This window comes from Elaeis guineensis, chromosome 4 (assembly GCF_000442705.2).
Source record: "Elaeis guineensis isolate ETL-2024a chromosome 4, EG11, whole genome shotgun sequence".
Taxonomy (NCBI): Eukaryota; Viridiplantae; Streptophyta; class Magnoliopsida; order Arecales; family Arecaceae; genus Elaeis; species Elaeis guineensis.
This window is the reverse complement of record NC_025996.2, coordinates 135,712,649-135,730,721: the sequence shown is the minus strand read 5'-3', so window position 1 is coordinate 135,730,721 and position 18,073 is coordinate 135,712,649. Positions and strand designations below refer to the sequence as shown.

Sequence of the window (18,073 nt, the reverse complement as noted above, 5' to 3'; positions counted from 1 at the left end):
CAGTTTGGGCCCACTCGCTGCAAACCCGGTCCAGATTCCGGGACGATGTACGTGATACAGTTACACCAAACATTCCTGTTGAACTCCGTTTATGCTTAGTCCTTGCCTTGTAAGTTTCCCACGTGCAGCGAGAGGAACTCGGAACAGGCGTATTTTTTTGAAAAAGGCAGGTTAATTCATCAATCCTCTTAAATAATTGCCATTTTTCTGGAGGGGAGTTCACATCTAGGAGACGTCTCCGAGAAGGGAATATCTGGCAACGCCACGTTACATATAACGTGGACGCCACCGTCGCTGTTTCTTAGAGCCAAGCTACGAGGCCCAAATCATATAACCAAGAATTCCATTACCACGTTTCTGTTTGGATTGGTAATCTGGATGGGCCTCGTAGCATCCTTCTCGGAGATGAACAAATGCCTAGAATACAGCCCTCAAAACACAAACAGAACCGGGAACCCACTTCTGCACCCTCCAACCAATAATTTCTTCTCTTCTGGATGCTGGGACCCTCGCAACGTGGACTCCATGGCTACATCAAAGCTGGGCGTTCTTTCAGGTTGGCCACGTTTTGTGTCTCACCTTTTTTTTATGGCAACATGAGCACCCCAGGGCGGCGCACAGACCTATGCGCCTTCGCGGTAAGTCAGAGGCCCCGAAACCCGCGGGGCGCGCTCCCACCACGCGTCGCTGTCTCGTCTCCGTTCCTCTCCCCTCTTCTCGCTGCATCTCTCTTCCGCCATTATAAATCCCACCATCCTCCCTCTCCCTCACCTCGCCTCCTCTCTCTTTTTCTCTCCCCCCTTCTCTTCTCTGTGGTTATTTCTGTTCTTTAATATATTCCTGTCATATAATCGTTATACTCGACGCCGTATTTCTCTTAACCCCGAATTTAACTTTAAATAGGCCTCATGACTGTCATAGCTGGGGCCCTTACCCGATCATCGTACTCTCGCCTTTCCTTCTCCCTCTCCGCCGCCGCCGCAAAGTCCTCTTCCCACCTAACCTCGCCTCCACCTTCCTCTTCTTCCTCCCCTTCAAATCCTAACCCTAGATCTTCTTCTCCGCCGTTGCCTTTTTCGTCGTTCGCTCGCCACTTCGGGGACTGGCGGTCGCCGCTCAGCCACAGGGCCCAGATCCGCTCCTCCGCCGCCGTCGCCGATCGCTTCGAGCGCCGCTTCGCCACCATGGGTATCTAATCTGTCTTTTTCCAGAACTGTTTCTTGAATCGGTTTTGAGATAGATCTGATCTGGTCTGATTGTTTTTTGGTCCTTGATGCGTTTCTTGGTCGATAGCTACCCGGAACTCGTATGAGAGCATCTTGAGCTCCCTCTCCAAGCCTGGAGGAGGCGAGTTCGGGAAATACTACAGCTTGCCTGCGCTGAATGATCCTCGGATCGGTGAGTCTTTTATTGGGGAATCTGATGCCAACTTTACTTTTTCCTTTTTTTTTTTTGTTGTCTTCTGTCGAAAAAGATTTACTTTCTGATACTACGATTGGACGAAATTGGGAAATGGTGGTGTTTTAGATCGGCTTCCGTATTCTATAAGGATTCTTTTGGAATCGGCGATCCGGAACTGTGACGAGTTCCAGGTGACAGGGAAGGATGTGGAGAAGATCTTGGACTGGGAGAACAGTGCCGCAAAGCAAGTCGAGATTCCCTTCAAGCCTGCACGTGTCCTCCTTCAGGTACTTATCTCTCTCTACTTGATCCTTTTTCCTCTTTCAATCTGGAGTATTTTTTTGATTTTCACTAGTTTATTAAGGAGTCATCATATTACTCTGCTTCAATTCGATGTTTTGGTTTTTAAATAAAGTTTCTTTACTGTTTTTTAAGTTGCCTCTTTTCTTCTTTGCAAGTCTCATCGTTCCCTTTTTTTCTCATGGAAAATTCCAAGGGAAACAAATGAATTCTTGATAGAAATATCTGTGCTCTTCTTTGATTGGTAGATACATGAAAAGGACCTAAATGAACAATTATATAAACTCCAAACTCTCGTTCTGTTGTATTGTCTTTGTCAAAAAGGTTGACCTCTTCCTTTTTTTCCCCTTTACGGGGTCTAGTCACGCTTCATTTATTGCTATATTACAATTCAGCAAAACTGTCTCATTTGTTAGGAAATTCTTATACTATTTTTTCTTTAAAGGATATGTGACAGCGCTGTAGTTAATGCTCTGTATTTCGTTTGAAATTCTTGGTCTGTTTATTTTATACCACTTCCGTTCTGTGTACTTAACAAAAGTGCTCTGGTGTTTTATTAACTTTTCTGTCAGGATTTCACTGGTGTTCCAGCTGTTGTTGATCTTGCATGCATGCGGGATGCTATGAATAAACTAGGCAGTGATTCAAATAAAATCAACCCATTGGTAAGTATATGTTGTGCTGCTTCACATGTATATTCTAAAAGTAATTGCAAGCAATCCAGATTTAAGTTAGATATTTACACTACATTTTGTTTTTCTTGGACTTGTCTGTTCTGATATGATGTATTTGTTTTTTTTGGGTGGAAAGATACTTTATTTTGATACTTTCTTTTTAGTATAAAGAAGACCTCGTCAATTACTAAACCTTCCATAAAACTTAATATATTTTATTTGCAAATTCAAGGATGATTTGCTGGTTATTTCTGCTATTTGCTACACGGACAGCTAAGATTTTTGTTAAGAAAGAGTAATTACTTGGCAACATGGTGATGTTGGCCCTGGATGCTTGGTTTTGTGGATCTTAATCTTACCAAATAAAATGTGGGACATGGGGATTGGGAGTTTGTTCAGTCTTGAAGGCTCACTTGTACTCCTATCATTTGACAGTTAAAACTGGTTATCTGAAATTCTATGCAGTAATTAGGATACAAAAATTATAAAATATGCGTTTGTTAAATTATAAATTATAATTATAAAATAATTATGCAAAAATTATAAAATTATAAAACCCACCTGAGGTGGGGTTAGAGTAGAACTAAAGTCTGCTGCATGAGAACCCCTATTCTATTGCTTGAGTTCTTAGACTCAGATGATGGTGTTTGTATGGTAGTTGCTGTTGGATGTGGTTGCATGGTCACCAGTACCGTCATGCCTATTCAACCTTGTCTAGTTTGGTGCATCTGAAGCCATTGATTTGTCGATTGTGTCAATTCATTCACCTGTCCTGAAATTTTGTTGTTCAAAATTGCAGAATTGAAAGAAATTTTTAGTCTAAGGGGTATATTCACATATGCTGTTAGTGATATGTAGCAAAAAAAAAGTCTAAAAATGGGGGAACAGAATAACATTGAGCTTACTAGCACTGTTCATTTGATTAATGATTTGTATAAGCAAGAGGTTGAGAAAACACTAGCAAGAAAATGGTGTATTTTGGTAGCATACATATTTATTGATGTGATTTACTTCTTCTCATTCCAATTTGTCCTATAGGTACAATTTAAGACTTGAAAGTTTTTCCATGCAGGTTCCTGTGGATCTTGTTATCGATCACTCAGTGCAGGTTGATGTGGCAAGGTCAGAAAATGCAGTTCAGGCAAATATGGAACTTGAATTTCAGCGCAATAAGGAAAGATTTGGATTCTTGAAGTGGGGATCCAATGCATTCCATAACATGCTTGTTGTTCCACCAGGATCTGGTATCGTCCACCAGGTAATTGTACTTTATTAATTTGAAGAGTGTGGAGCAGCTGATCTGATTTTAATGCTATGATTTATAACATGTAATCTTAAGATGATAATTCTTTCTTTCTATTACTTGCATAAAGTTCTGAAATGATATTTTGTAGGTCAACTTGGAATACCTTGCCCGTGTTGTGTTTAACAATGGGGGGATTCTATACCCTGACAGTGTGGTAGGCACTGACTCGCACACGACAATGATCGATGGATTAGGCGTTGCTGGTTGGGGAGTGGGTGGAATAGAAGCAGAAGCTGCAATGCTTGGTCAGGTAAATAAAGTTACTTTTTAGCCATTGAACACTATTCTCAGCATGTTCTATGCTTGCAATCACTATTCTCGCCTTCATATTTTTGACAAATCATCAGTTTTTCTTTCTCTGTTGGTTTTTTTGTGTGTTAGTGCATGCATAAAAATTTTATATCCTTCTGGAATGTTTCTAAATGGCTAATCGTTCTTTTCTCTATCCACTGCACATCTTAAACCATTAACTGCCTTTGCCTACATTGCAACTGTAAAATAACTGAACGATAGTTTTGATGTCTGAAAATGTAACCCTTCCTTATTTATAAGGATTTCATGACACGGAGATGATATGCAAAAATATTTGGCATTCTCTCTCTCTCTCTCTCTCTCACACACACACACACACACACAAATATTTCTCTACCCAAGAGAGCTAAAACAGTAGGAAGATTAAAAAGCTCCTAAAAATCAATAAATAACCACATAATTGATTGCTTCAGATTGAAACATCCTCCTTTGCAGAACATTCACCTTCAAATTCCAACATCTTCATAAGCAATGTGTAAACGGGTTAAAAAAGTGTTGGAAAGGTTGTTTAGCAAACAGCCCAATAAGTGGGGTCACAAGGTCAGCTTTAAAAAGGTTACGTAACTTCCCCATGTATGTCAAGGGGTAGTAACTTCCATGCATTTATGAAAAGAATCACAGTGGAGCCACATCACTACCTCAATCAATTTTTTATTTGGTACCTGTTTGCACATTTTTGGTCACCATATTTATTTGCAATTTGTTGTCTTGAAATTTGATGTCTTACCTCACCTGTAAACCCTTGAACTTTTCAGGGTAAACAATGTCTGGATATGCTTGTCTACTGTTTTTTGTTTATGGATGCACCCCTTTTTTTTTTCCTGTTTTCTTTCCCCATCCCCAGCGATGATCACCAAAAATCTTGCAGTTTATCACTATAATTTGTACTTTCCTCTTAGTGCAGCCAATGAGTATGGTGCTGCCTGGAGTTGTTGGTTTCAAATTATCTGGAAAGTTGAAAAATGGTGTGACAGCCACCGACTTGGTTTTGACAGTAACACAAATGCTTCGGAAGCATGGTGTTGTTGGAAAGTTTGTGGAATTCTATGGTAAATGGGTGAACCAATCTGTTCCCTACTTCTTCAAAAGTCTTATCTTCAGATTGTTTTTGCAATTATTTCAAATGTTTTCAGCATTATTCACTGTGTTTGTGCTCATTTAACTAATGTCTTTAATCACTTACATAACTTATATACAGGGGAAGGCATGAGTGAACTATCTCTTGCAGACCGTGCAACTATCGCAAATATGTCTCCTGAATATGGAGCAACAATGGGTTTCTTCCCAGTTGATCATGTCTCACTGCAATACTTGAAACTGACTGGCAGAAGTGATGACACTGTAAATCATTGTTACCTTCTGCAATTGATATTATCACAAACTGTTTTTTTCAATGGATAATAATTATCTTGATAACTTTTAGGTCGCGATGATTGAGTCCTATTTGCGGGCTAATAAGATGTTTATTGACTATAGCCAGGTACCTCTACACTTCTGATGTTAAAATGATAGCTGGTTTAATTTGATTTAGTTTGTCTATCTTGTAATGCATACTTGCTGAATGAGGTTTAATTTCTGAACTCAGCCCCAAACAGAAAGAGTGTACTCATCTTATCTAGAGTTGAATTTGGAAGAGGTAGAACCATGTGTATCAGGACCTAAAAGGTCAGGATCTTTTTTTTTTTCCTTTTGTTTAATGTGGATTTTTTTTTTTTGGGACTAGCGGAGAGTTACTAGTTTGCAAGCTTAAGTTAAGTAAATCTCCTTTTTTCTTGTATTGACCACTTTTCTGGAATAATCTGCTTGGCAGACCTCATGATCGAGTTCCCTTGAAGGAAATGAAAGCAGATTGGCATTCATGCTTAGATAACAAAGTAGGATTCAAGGTAAGATGACTGGTATTTTGTCTTTTTCCCCTATGGTTACAGCACAGAAACTTGCTGTCATTGTTAATGGATGTCATTGTGTCTATGTTCGCTGCCTAGAAAGCATCAATATCACCTTGTCTTAAGCTATACCATACTGTTCTAACTGGATCGCTAATGTGGTTTTCTTGTTAATGTGTTTCGGCAAACAATGCTTTGCTCATTATGTCCACACAATTGTTAACAGGAACCTAAGGATGAGATATACATTCTCCCTCTCTCCCCATGTGTTTGCATCTGTGCGTGCACCCATGGGTGACCACACATGTAAATTGAAAGTGTTATATACTTTATGTGAATTGTCTTGCAGATGGCCCATGTGTACTTTGTTTCATTATTATCATGCACTTACTATCACAAATCTGTTGTAGAGGATTTTTTGATACATAATTTTATAAGAATAAAGGGATATGCACAATATTTGCAATTTAGGTTGGAAAATCATCGTGTTTTATAATGTTGATCTGACATGATGTTCCAGGGCTTTGCTGTGCCAAAAGAAACCCAAAATAAAGTTGCAGAGTTTTCTTTCCATGGGATGCCAGCTCAGATAAAGCATGGTGATGTTGTCATAGCAGCCATCACCAGCTGCACAAACACATCAAATCCTAGTGTAATGCTTGGAGCTGCATTGGTTGCAAAGAAGGCTTGTGAACTGGGACTTGAGGTTGAACACTACCCTCCACATTTTAGCATGGTGTATCTTTTAGTTTTTGTTCAAGTTTCTCCAGGTGATTGGGACTTCAATATCAAAGTCTTGTTGACCGCATAGCATATGGGTTCATTTAGTTTTATTCAGATGGACAGTAGCATAATATGATAATGGCGAAAACACCTCATAAGAATGAGATAATGTATGCATATTTTCTTCCATTTGCTTTAGTGGAAAAACAACTATCATATACAGACACGTCATCTTTCTGATATTAGCTGTTGCAGATGTGTGCTATCCAAAACATTTTACTTTGATGACATTACAATCTGTTTGCTTTCATATTTTTAAGAGCCCAGCGTTTTGAACAAGCCCGGATATTAAATTACATACTGACAACAGCAACTATTGTCTAATGGCATGGCAACCCTTTTCGCTGCAGTTTCTTGCCTAAGGCTGATCAGTTAAGATTGTACTAATAAGTCTGTAGGTATTCTGTCACATCCATACTGTGATTAATGGTGAAAAATCTCTCATGCATTTCAGTCTATCAATGTAACAGTGCACCAAGGATAAGCTCTAGAGGATGAGTATATGATAAAACTCATAGACGTTATCATACAATTGAAAGAATGGAAAACAAAACAATGAAAATATATGTGATCCAACATATGTTAGCAAACAACTAACATAAGTTGAACATGGTCATCATTAATTGCTTCCTTCCAGTTTCTATGCTTCTATCAAGTAATTTAGCAGGCAAATGGTAAAAATGATGTCTCTTCCTGAATTTTTTCCCTAATACTTTGCTATCTGGTTGTTTGCTGGAATTTTGGTTGGCTGTTTTCTTCACATAGTTGATTATGTATTTATACCTAACAGTTTTGTTCCTTGTTGGCACCTATATATGGATTAAATGGCAAAGTTGATAGTTCATGTATGCTATACTCAAGCAAATTGTCAAATAGGAGAATGTTTGCTTGCATTTACAAATTTCAAATATCTATTAGCAGATCCCACAGAATTTGTTCCCTGGCTGTACTAATGCTTTTTGTCATTGTGGATCAGGTAAAGCCATGGATCAAGACAAGTCTCGCTCCAGGTTCTGGAGTTGTGACCAGATACTTGGAAAAGAGGTATTTTTTTGAAGATGGTAAAGCAGAGAATTATATGTCAAATTTTAATTTCTCTAGTGTGCCTAGCCTTACATGCTGGGTTCTGCCTTTGCAGTGGTTTGCAGAAGTATTTAAATCAGCTCGGATTCAATATTGTTGGGTATGGATGCACAACCTGCATTGGGAATTCTGGTGACCTTGATGAAACAGTATCAGCTGCTATCTCTGAGAATGGTAATGTATCTGTTTATTGATTGGCATAGTTCATTGTCCTATCTTTGTTTAGTAGAACATGTTCATGTACATGTAGTTCTGAAGTTGCTTGTGTATTTTCAGACATCGTTGCTGCAGCTGTGTTATCTGGGAATAGAAACTTTGAGGGACGTGTACATCCTTTAACTAGAGCAAATTATCTTGCTTCCCCTCCTTTGGTGGTAGCTTATGCTCTTGCTGGAACGGTATGTAATCATAGAAGTTCTTCTGCCATTTTGTGCTAGTATACTGGTGAATGGAATGCTCGCTCATTTTTAGCTGCGATTAAGGATGTTTGGCTTGTTTTTTCACTAATTTATGCAATTCTGGTTATCTTACATTCTCGTTAGCCATTTAATTAAATGAGTCATTTACTTGGCAGCTTATAAAATTTCTGGATATGTCATCAACTGAGTTCTGTTTAAAGCGCCTTGGTTTCATATTTTATGCCCCCATAGACATGGTACTGCTATTTATGTTGCTGATGATTACAATTACGAAACATTCCTCTATAGAAGCACTATAGGAAGGAACTGTGTACGACCAATAAAATCAGCAACCACCACAATTGGGCCAATTATTTGTTCATTGACTGATAAAATTAGGAATTTAGATGGCTAAATTCAGTTCCAATTTAGGATTTTATTTATTAAACTTGTTGCAGTTTTCATATTAGCTTTTAGGTTTTCTCCTCTCATTTAGGGCCTATTTGGATGGCTGGGCCCAAAATCCCATGGAATTCATGGGTTGGGCCAGTACAACTACCAAAGCATTGGATTATAGCCTTGGCAAGACCTATGTTTACAAGTACCCACCAAACAGGCCCTTGGTTTTTCTGCCCTAACATGAGTAGAATTATTACCTAAATTCCCTATTTTATGTCTAGGTTGCATTAGGAAAGCTTTAGGCCATGATACTTGTTTTTCAAGTGATTTGAATGGCATTTCATCAGGGGCAGAACCACGATTCATGCCCTTGTGGGGCCAAATTTCTTAATAATAATTTATCTATTCAATAATGTATGCCGGATGTAATATATGATTTGCATAATAATTAAACTTTTCTATATCATGGCGAGCTAATTGATTCTTTTCTTGAAAATAAGGAATCAAATAGTTTGGCAGGGTTAAAATGAAGGACAACAATTTCAAACATGACATCATAGAAAACAATGCATTTCAAGAGATTATGAGATAGCTATTAGTCTACTATTATGTATCCAAAGACTTGGCATGTATTCTGAAAATATGAAAGAACGGAGGTATGAATAGATGCATCAGCATTTGGTAAAAGTAATTAAAAACATGATTCTGTAAGGTAATAGCAACAAAACTTGTTCCCATTTAAGATAACATCACATATTCTAGTGAGATATTTTACAACATGTTCCAAAAAAACTGATGCAGTTATTCAGGCAATTGCACTCCCTAATACTTATATTGAGGAACTTGGGCAAGCAGAAGTAGGGGAGGCAACTTTGCACTCTATAGCTATAAGCATGATTTGCCGTACAGCCCTATATGGGGCATGCCATACTGTATTGGTACGGTGTCTCGTACTATACCAACATTCGGTACGGTATCAAATCACGTTCGTGTACACTGTAATAGCATGGTACCAGGTACAGGGTCATTGTTGAGATGGCGAACCTTCGCTATGAGGAAGAATATCTGAGAGAAAAAAAAGGTAGGAAGAATACCACATAGAGAGATCAAGGTTCTCTGTTACTACTTGACAAAGAAGATAGGCAGAAATTTGAGGGTTTTAGGCAAATGGTGAGATTGTTTAAGAAGTTTTATTTTTTGGTCTCTTTATCTGGTCAGGTGTGGACGGAAATTGTAAAAAAACAACATTTGACCGAGTTTTAGCGGAGTGGCATGCGGCAAGTTCCCATATTTGGAAGGAACTGGTTGTCTCCTTTGCATGAAAGAAGGATATGCCCTCATGCCCGGGGACTGTTGGATTGTCCACTGCACATATCTCAAAGCTCTCCATGCTCTGTCATTTATCCATCTGCACAGATCTCAAAGCAAGCAGTGGACAATCCAATGGTCGTCAGTGTTAAGGAAGGCATGACCTTCTTTCGTGCAAAAGATGCAATCATGATTCTGTCTGGAAGCAGAGGATGGGGCCCTTGGGATTTAAAGTGATTGCCATTAAACAGAGTGACAGATTGAGGAAGTGTTACAAGAAGGCCATCACTGGAATATGAATAGTCGGTCTCAAAGAGGAGTCTTCTCTCCTCTTTTTTTTTTTTTTTTTTGGTTGCTCTCTTTTGTGTTTGTGTCTTTTTTTTTTTCTTTTTTGTTGGGGGGGGAGGGGGGGATCTAGATGCATCTGCATCTTTTCCAATGATCTCTTATTTTTGCCTTTTCCACCTCTCTCTCTCTCTCTCTCACACACACACACACGCACGCACGCATGCACGCACACATTTTTTTGCTCTCTCTCTCACGCACGCACGCACACATTTTTCTGACTGTCACAAAAACAAATTTAGATCCATCCAGATGTGATAATCTGTTTCAGCATGTAACTAAAAATTTGTGGCCTAACACTGAAGTGCTGCATTAGCAACCTACTAATATTTGAAAAGCTGCATTGTATGTGTTTTCTTTTTTCATTCTCCATTATAATCTTAATGCAACCCAAAGTTTCAAAAGGGATCTTCTTATTGTGGTGGGGTTGAGAGGATCCAGATATATCTCCTCCACTGACAATCTTCTATATATCCCGTCACCCTTTTTTTACTTCCTTTCACACTTTTCAGTCGTGGAGAATATTCAGATCCATCCAGATGTCAAATCTATTTCAGCGTGAACAATATTATTTGTGGTCCTAATTCTTAAGCACTGGATCACGAAACTTTGTAATATTGAAATAACTACATTATGTGTGTTATTATTTCCTTTTTGTTATAATCTTATGCAACCAATTGTAGGAAAATGGTGTCTAGTGGCCTTGTGTCCTCGTAATGTCCAGTGTTGTAATTGTACAAAGTAGCTGGTCCAATCACGGTAATAACTTATCTGTCTTTTTTAGTACCTTATGACTACAAGCACAGTTTGGAATTACCTTATGACTATAAGAACACATGTATTTCTTCCCCATAGACTGCACCATGAACTGTGTAATAATGAACTAGGTGTTGTGAAGCCACTAATTGGGTCCTAAGCTTTATTTTATCACAAGCACATGATGCAAATTTCGGTAAGTGGGTAGGCATGCAACAAGATGATGGACACATGAAATTGTTTGGCAAGGAGAGAGGGAGGGGGGGGGAGAGAGAGAGAGAGATGGATGGATGGTTGGAGAGAGAGAGAGAGAGAGAGAAGAAATATGAATGAAATTCTTCAAAACAAAGCAATATGAAAGGAAGAATAAATTTACTGGAACCACTTGAGAAGAGGAATCCACATTAAAACAAAATTCTAAATTTAGTTTCCATCTAAATTGTCAACTATGACTTGGCGGACATGTGTATCTAACGTGTATCCACATTGTATAGTGATGATTAGACAGTCATGTGATACTATATTGAGAATACGATATATGCTCTACAGAATTTGTGGTTTTTGATGTTCTGGCACCTGTTTCTGTCACGGTATGAGATCTTGTGTCTGTTATATAGAATGGCCCATTTTTCTTTGTGGTGAATATATCACAAGCCAGTCCTACTTCTACCTGAATGCACAATCAAATCTTAGCCTGTAATTAATATAAGATAAGACCACTAGCTACATCATAAATCATCTATAGCATGAACATACATTAGTGTAGCTATTAATCAATGTATATGTTAGCTTGTTTCTTGAACATATGATCTGGCATCTGGGTTTTTGATGCTTCCGAAAACTTTTGTTTGTTGATGAGTAAAAAAATATGTATCTTCTCTAAACATTTTTTTTTTTAGTTGCTAGCTTATAATTGTGATATTGATTTTCATAACCATTTCTCTATATCATGAGTTTGATAGGCAGTATAACAGTTGTACTTTGGCCAGCAGTAATCAATACATACAGGAATCATGAATCCTACCTATGTTACTAAATTGTCTAAACTTCTAGTTTGCCTGATGCTGTTTACTTTTCTTAGAAAGTACTCCCCCTCTATTCTGATTCTAATTGAAGTTAATAGTAAGGCAGGGAGTGTTAGGTTTTCAGGATCCTAAAATTCAGATATATATGCCTTAACTAAGCAAGAGTTACTTTGCAGGTCAATATTGATTTTGAAACAGAACCTATAGGTACATCAAAAGATGGAAAGAAGGTTTACTTCAAGGATATTTGGCCATCCAATGAAGAGATAGCAAATGTAAGCTATTCAGCCATTGCTTTCTGTTTATGCCAAGATGACTCATCAGAAACTAACATAGGCTTCAAATTTTTTGAGATTTGAACTTCAGGTTGTGCAATCCAGTGTGCTTCCAGACATGTTTAAGGGTACATATGAAGCAATTACCAAAGGAAATCCCATGTGGAATCAGCTATCAGTGCCATCCAGCACACTCTACACATGGGACCCTTCGTCAACATACATTCACGAGCCTCCTTATTTTAAGGACATGACCATGTCTCCTCCTGGTCCACATCCTGTGAAGGATGCATATTGCTTGCTGAACTTTGGAGATAGTATCACAACGGACCACATTTCACCAGCTGGAAGCATTCACAAAGATAGCCCTGCTGCCAAGTTTTTGATGGATCGCGGTGTTGAAAGGAGAGACTTCAACTCATATGGTAGCCGCCGTGGTAATGATGAAGTGATGGCTAGGGGAACATTTGCCAACATTCGCCTTGTGAACAAGTTTTTGAAGGGAGAAGTAGGGCCTAAAACAATTCACATTCCTACAGGGGAGAAACTATCTGTATTTGACGCTGCATTGGTAACTTGTACAAATCCTCTCTGTAGTTAATTTTTAGGATGTCATTAATCATTATTAAATTTTTGTATTAATTGTTGCTGTAGTTCTAATATTTTGCAAAATGCATTATTTGGGTAATTATGCATTGTGAACAGAGGTACAAAAGTGAGGGGCATGACACGGTCATTTTGGCTGGTGCGGAATATGGAAGTGGAAGTTCTCGTGATTGGGCCGCAAAGGGGCCAATGCTTCTGGTAAATATCTTATATATTCCTTTCTTCGTTTGCAGGAAAAGAAGTCTCTGGGTATTTGTCTTTACCTACCATGCATATAATTGGCATATTTTTAAATGGTCGGTTGCAGGGTGTGAAAGCAGTGATTGCCAAGAGCTTCGAGAGAATCCACCGTAGTAATCTTGTGGGCATGGGAATAATTCCACTATGTTTTAAGCCTGGTGAAGATGCTGAGACCCTTGGCTTAACAGGCCATGAACGTTACACCATTAACCTTCCGAGCAGTGTGAGTGACATCAAACCTGGTCAAGATGTCACAGTTGTGACAGATAATGGCAAGTCATTTACATGCATTGTCCGCTTTGATACCGAGGTATGAAAAGAATTGCTAGTGAAATACATGTTACTAACAATTTTTGCTAATTACTGCCATGTTTGGAGGTTGTGCATCTATTCACAAGGCTTCTTGTTGATACAGGTTGAACTGGCATATTACAATCATGGTGGAATTCTGCCATTTGTCATTAGGAATCTGATCAATGCGAAGCATTAGATCAAATAATGTCTGGACATTATTTGATATGATCTTGTATAACAATATTGTTCATCCAAGGTGTTTCAGTTTTGTGCCTTGAGGCACACAGTTTGTGTTCTGGAGTCTTGGGTTTTTTTATTCAAACCCGCCCAAGAAATAAAAGAGCATGACGGGAGGAAAAGGACATGCGAGATGTCTAACTTAATATGAGATGTTTCATATGCACAGCACAAGGTGCATAGGTTGTGCTTCATGAGATCCATGTTCATTATTTGCAGACAAAATGCAGACCATCTTGATGTCATACGTGTCGATATTTCTTGTCATGGCAGTATGTCTATATCCAGCAATTTTCCATGTGATTGGTAAATAGAGAATCATATCGGTACTAGATGAGGAAGCTTTGAATTTGAAGAGAAATTGGGTTATTTAGTTGAGCTACCTGATTCTCAAAAGGTCGTCATTGGCATCAACATAGTCAGAGCTTGAATTTCTAGTCACATATTTGGTAATTAAAAGTATTGTTCTTATGCATACTAGCATGTTGCTCTCTGATTTCATTCATTTCTGTATCTTTATTTCACCGCATGTCAACTGGTTCTATCTGCTGTTTTGTTATTGTGGTTTATAAGCAGCATATGCTTGTACAATTGAAAGGGTTGCATTACTTTTTCCAACACTAATTAAATTTCATATTCCTCCAGTTTTTGACCTGCGCTCAGTAGTCCTCCTATTCAGTCCATACATAGAATGATTAGGCATTCAAGGACCTAAATATTGTTACTGCCAACTAACATGTACCATCACAACCTATATTTAGAGAAGAAGGTTTCTGTGTATGTACTTTTATAGATATCTAAAGTTACGTGAACATTCTCGCAAATTTTTTATTATATATCTTTATTTGTACTTTATACAAATTTAAAATTACATCTATATCCCCATCAATTTAATATTTCTGTGTGTACCCTTTTATAAGTTTTTTCTTTTATGTTTACCCTTCTATAAGTTGTTTCTTTCTACGCGTGTATCTTTTATAAGGGTACATACGAATTGAAATATAAATATGTAAGATTATACATGTAATTTTAGATATTTATAAAGATATATATATAACTAGAAGGATATATATACAATTAATAAATTTATAAGAGTATATATATAATTTTAGATATTTATAAGTATATGTATCTAAAAAATTATTTTGAAAAAAAATAATTGTGTTATAATCGAAAAAATATTTGTACCATTTTAAGTGCTACATTGTGTTAGCATTAAATGCATGTCTTTCTTTTTTCTTTTTTTTTCCTTTTTTTTTTTGTGTGTGAAGGAGAAACTTTATTCACGATTATAGTCAGAAGACAGAAGTTAAAGCAGAGCCCCAAAACCGAAGTATGACATCATAGAACAAAAAGGGCTCAGTTCCAAACATACAAACGGTATTATTGTAGCAAAAAAGAACAGTTATACAGAGGATCCAAAAAACTGTATTACCTATTGAAGTACATATATGTTAATGTGGAGACCCCAGACAAAGCTACCAAGCAAATCATAAGTGAGCAGCATGGAGATGAAGATAACCCAAAAAGTAGTATCAGAAATCGGAGGCTGCGCTCCAGAAATACCAAAACATGCCAGGGTGATTATAGCAGCTAGAAAGCAGCATATGTTGACATTTTGGGTGGCAGAACACAATGAGCTTGAGGGAGCATTGACAGTATTCTGAGAAATAGGTGACATATAAAGAAGGTAGTACTTTGGAACCCAATTTGTGTTATGGCTTGAAAGGATAGTCATGCAATCCAGCCCAACAGGGCATAGGAGAAGAGTCTGGAGAAGCCTCACAATTAAATTTTGAGATGTGTTGAAATCGTGACCAAATTGCTGAGGAGTATGACTAAAATGGTAAGTCTGAACCTGCACCAATATATACATGAGCAGAAAACACCACACTACATTTGAGGAGTCAGCTTGTAATGGAATGACATATATTGATCCAAAAGTCAGCATAGATATGTAGGCCATGAACAAAAAGAATCTGTTAGTACCATATCTGTCAGCAGCATTATAACATAAGTGTCTGGAAGCATGCAGTATGAGCAAAATCCGATAGCTTGAGGTCGAGCAATAAGTCCACTCATAGAGATAATAATATTGAATGATAATAGAAGAGAAATTCATAGCCCTGCGAGGAAAATTGTAGGCAGTAGCCTTGGATCTAGTGACATCATCCCATTCTTTGAGAAGCAATTCCATAAGCATCCGTGTTAAGTATTTGAAGAGCATGGGTATTAAGCTCAGAAGCATTTTCAATCATAAAGTCAGCTGACATTGCTATTCTAGCCGTGCAATCTGCTAGTTGGTTAGCCTCTCTATAAGTATGAGAAACAATAAAAACAGGGCACAACGTCCTCCACATTCTCAAATCTTGCATGATAGGATTGTTAGCATAAGTAGAATCAATTTGTGAAGATAAACGAGATATAACAATTTGGGAGTCACCTTCAAGCCAGATTTTATTGGCATTGAGATTCATAATCGCTGCTTTAACATCCAACCAGGCAGCAAGAAGTTCAGCCCAAGGAATAGGTAGAGAGCAATAGGATTTAGCTCGAGTAAGAAGTATGTCACATTTTTAATTTCTTATAATATAACCGGCTGCTGCTTTGTGCTTTGTCACCAATGCATCAAAGGTAACTTTTAGTGTGCCAATAGGAGGGGGTAGCCATATAATCAAAACAGAAGTTGTTGTAGGATTTGGGAAAGAAGAGCAACCCTACTGCTGCCACGGCACATTAGTGCATAATGAAACTAGTGGTGAACCATGAGGTAACAATCTATGAGAGTGTGTAGCTGGTGCAGAGATAATTTTAGACATTATTCAAACCTGTCTAAAAATACCCTGCGGTTGAGGAGAGAGCTGGGAAAAGAGTGTGGCACATCGTGCCTGCCATATCAACCATGCGACACGAGCCATTAGACATCTCAATCCTTTCTCTACTGTAGGATTAGATGAATAGTCTATAAGTCCTGGCAAAGAGGAAGGAAGAGGCGCATTATGGCACAAGAATTGCCAGCAAGCATGTGAAAAGGAACAAGTAACAATGGCATGGCTATAATCTTCAATTTGTAATGGGCATAAATCACAACCCTGCTGGGATGAAAGAATAATATGCCTGAAAAAACAAGCAATGCCTTACAAGGTACCTTTTCCCAACCAAGTCTCCACCAAAAGGTTTTTACCCTAGGCAGCATAGGCAACTTCCAGATCCATATATAAGGAAACTGTGTTCCAGGCTGATGCAAATTATAAAATAAGTGAAAAATATCCCTTAGAGAAATATGAGTAGATTTAATGGAATTCCAAACCTTCTGATTAGACCATAATCCTAAGAAACAGAAAGTTGTAGTATGTATCATCATCTCAGAAGAGGAGAAATTATAAAACATTACTGTGCCACTTTCTAGAGTCTGTCAATAGATCAATTACCTTTAAGTCAAGATTTTGTAGTGCTACATTAATAAAGGTGGGCCTAGCATTAAGAGGAAGATCATTAATCCATGGGTCAGTATATACATTGATAGATTCACCACATCCAATGATCCATTTAAAATTGAAATTAAATAAGCCTACCTGCCCACATATTTTATGCCCAAGCTAACAACAATGCACGAATTTCTTATATGCCCACCAGGAACCATAGAATTTATATTTAGCCTTGACTAATTAAGTCAAGAAGGAATGGGGTTCCAAAGAAAACTGGCCAGTAATTTTGCAAAGACTATATTGATGAATCTGGGTTAAAGATTTGAGTCCCAATCCACCATAAGATTTAGGCATGCAGATCTATTCTCATGCTCACTAATGAAAGCCCCTTCGATCAGCCGAATGTCCCCAAAGAAATGCACAAAATTCCTTCTCAACTCTACCAAGAATAGATAATGGCCCCGGAGCAGCTGATAAGACAAATAAAGGAATGGAGGATAGTACCGATTGAAGTAAAACAGCACAACCAGCCAAAGATAAATATGTCCATTGCCAATTAGCAATCCGTTTGGAAACTTTGTCAATAAAGAAGTGAATGTCCAAGTTTCGGATGGGTGTAGGAGATATCGGTATCCTTGAGTAGTGCCACGAAGCCCTAGTTTCATATATATGGAATAATTGGCGAATAGCCAACTTAACCCTTGAAGATGTGGTCAGGCTAAAAGTAATATGAGACTCAGTATAGTTGACTTGCTGACCCAAATGTAGAAAATAAACATCAATAATAGCTGCCAAACAAATTGCATCCGTGACACTATCATAAGTCATTAATATACAATTATCTGCATAAAGAAAATGAGAGAAATGTGGGCCATCAATCAGTCTATAAACTTTCAATAGATCGGCTTTGAACAATTGAAGTCAACAAACAAGAAAGAAATTGAGGACACAAGATAAATAAATATGGAGACAATGGACACCCTTGATGAAGTCCTCGGGACACAGTAAACCAACAGG

The 18,073-nt window shown here is 38.0% G+C and overlaps 1 protein-coding gene across 1 annotated transcript; it reads left to right on the top strand.

The window, feature by feature from the left end:
- The first annotated feature begins 744 nt into the window (after positions 1 to 744).
- Positions 745 to 13,873, top strand: LOC105042560 (aconitate hydratase, cytoplasmic). Its single transcript, XM_010919834.4, has 20 exons — positions 745 to 1,188; positions 1,294 to 1,398; positions 1,528 to 1,688; positions 2,274 to 2,366; positions 3,448 to 3,633; positions 3,770 to 3,931; positions 4,898 to 5,042; positions 5,192 to 5,334; positions 5,417 to 5,473; positions 5,579 to 5,658; positions 5,804 to 5,879; positions 6,400 to 6,585; positions 7,639 to 7,706; positions 7,801 to 7,919; positions 8,022 to 8,143; positions 12,153 to 12,251; positions 12,343 to 12,822; positions 12,957 to 13,055; positions 13,165 to 13,407; positions 13,513 to 13,873. The coding sequence occupies exons 1-20, from the start codon at positions 909 to 911 to the stop codon at positions 13,585 to 13,587; spliced, it is 2,979 nt and encodes a 992-aa protein (XP_010918136.1). The 5' UTR covers positions 745 to 908; the 3' UTR covers positions 13,588 to 13,873.
- Positions 13,874 to 18,073: the final 4,200 nt, after the last annotated feature.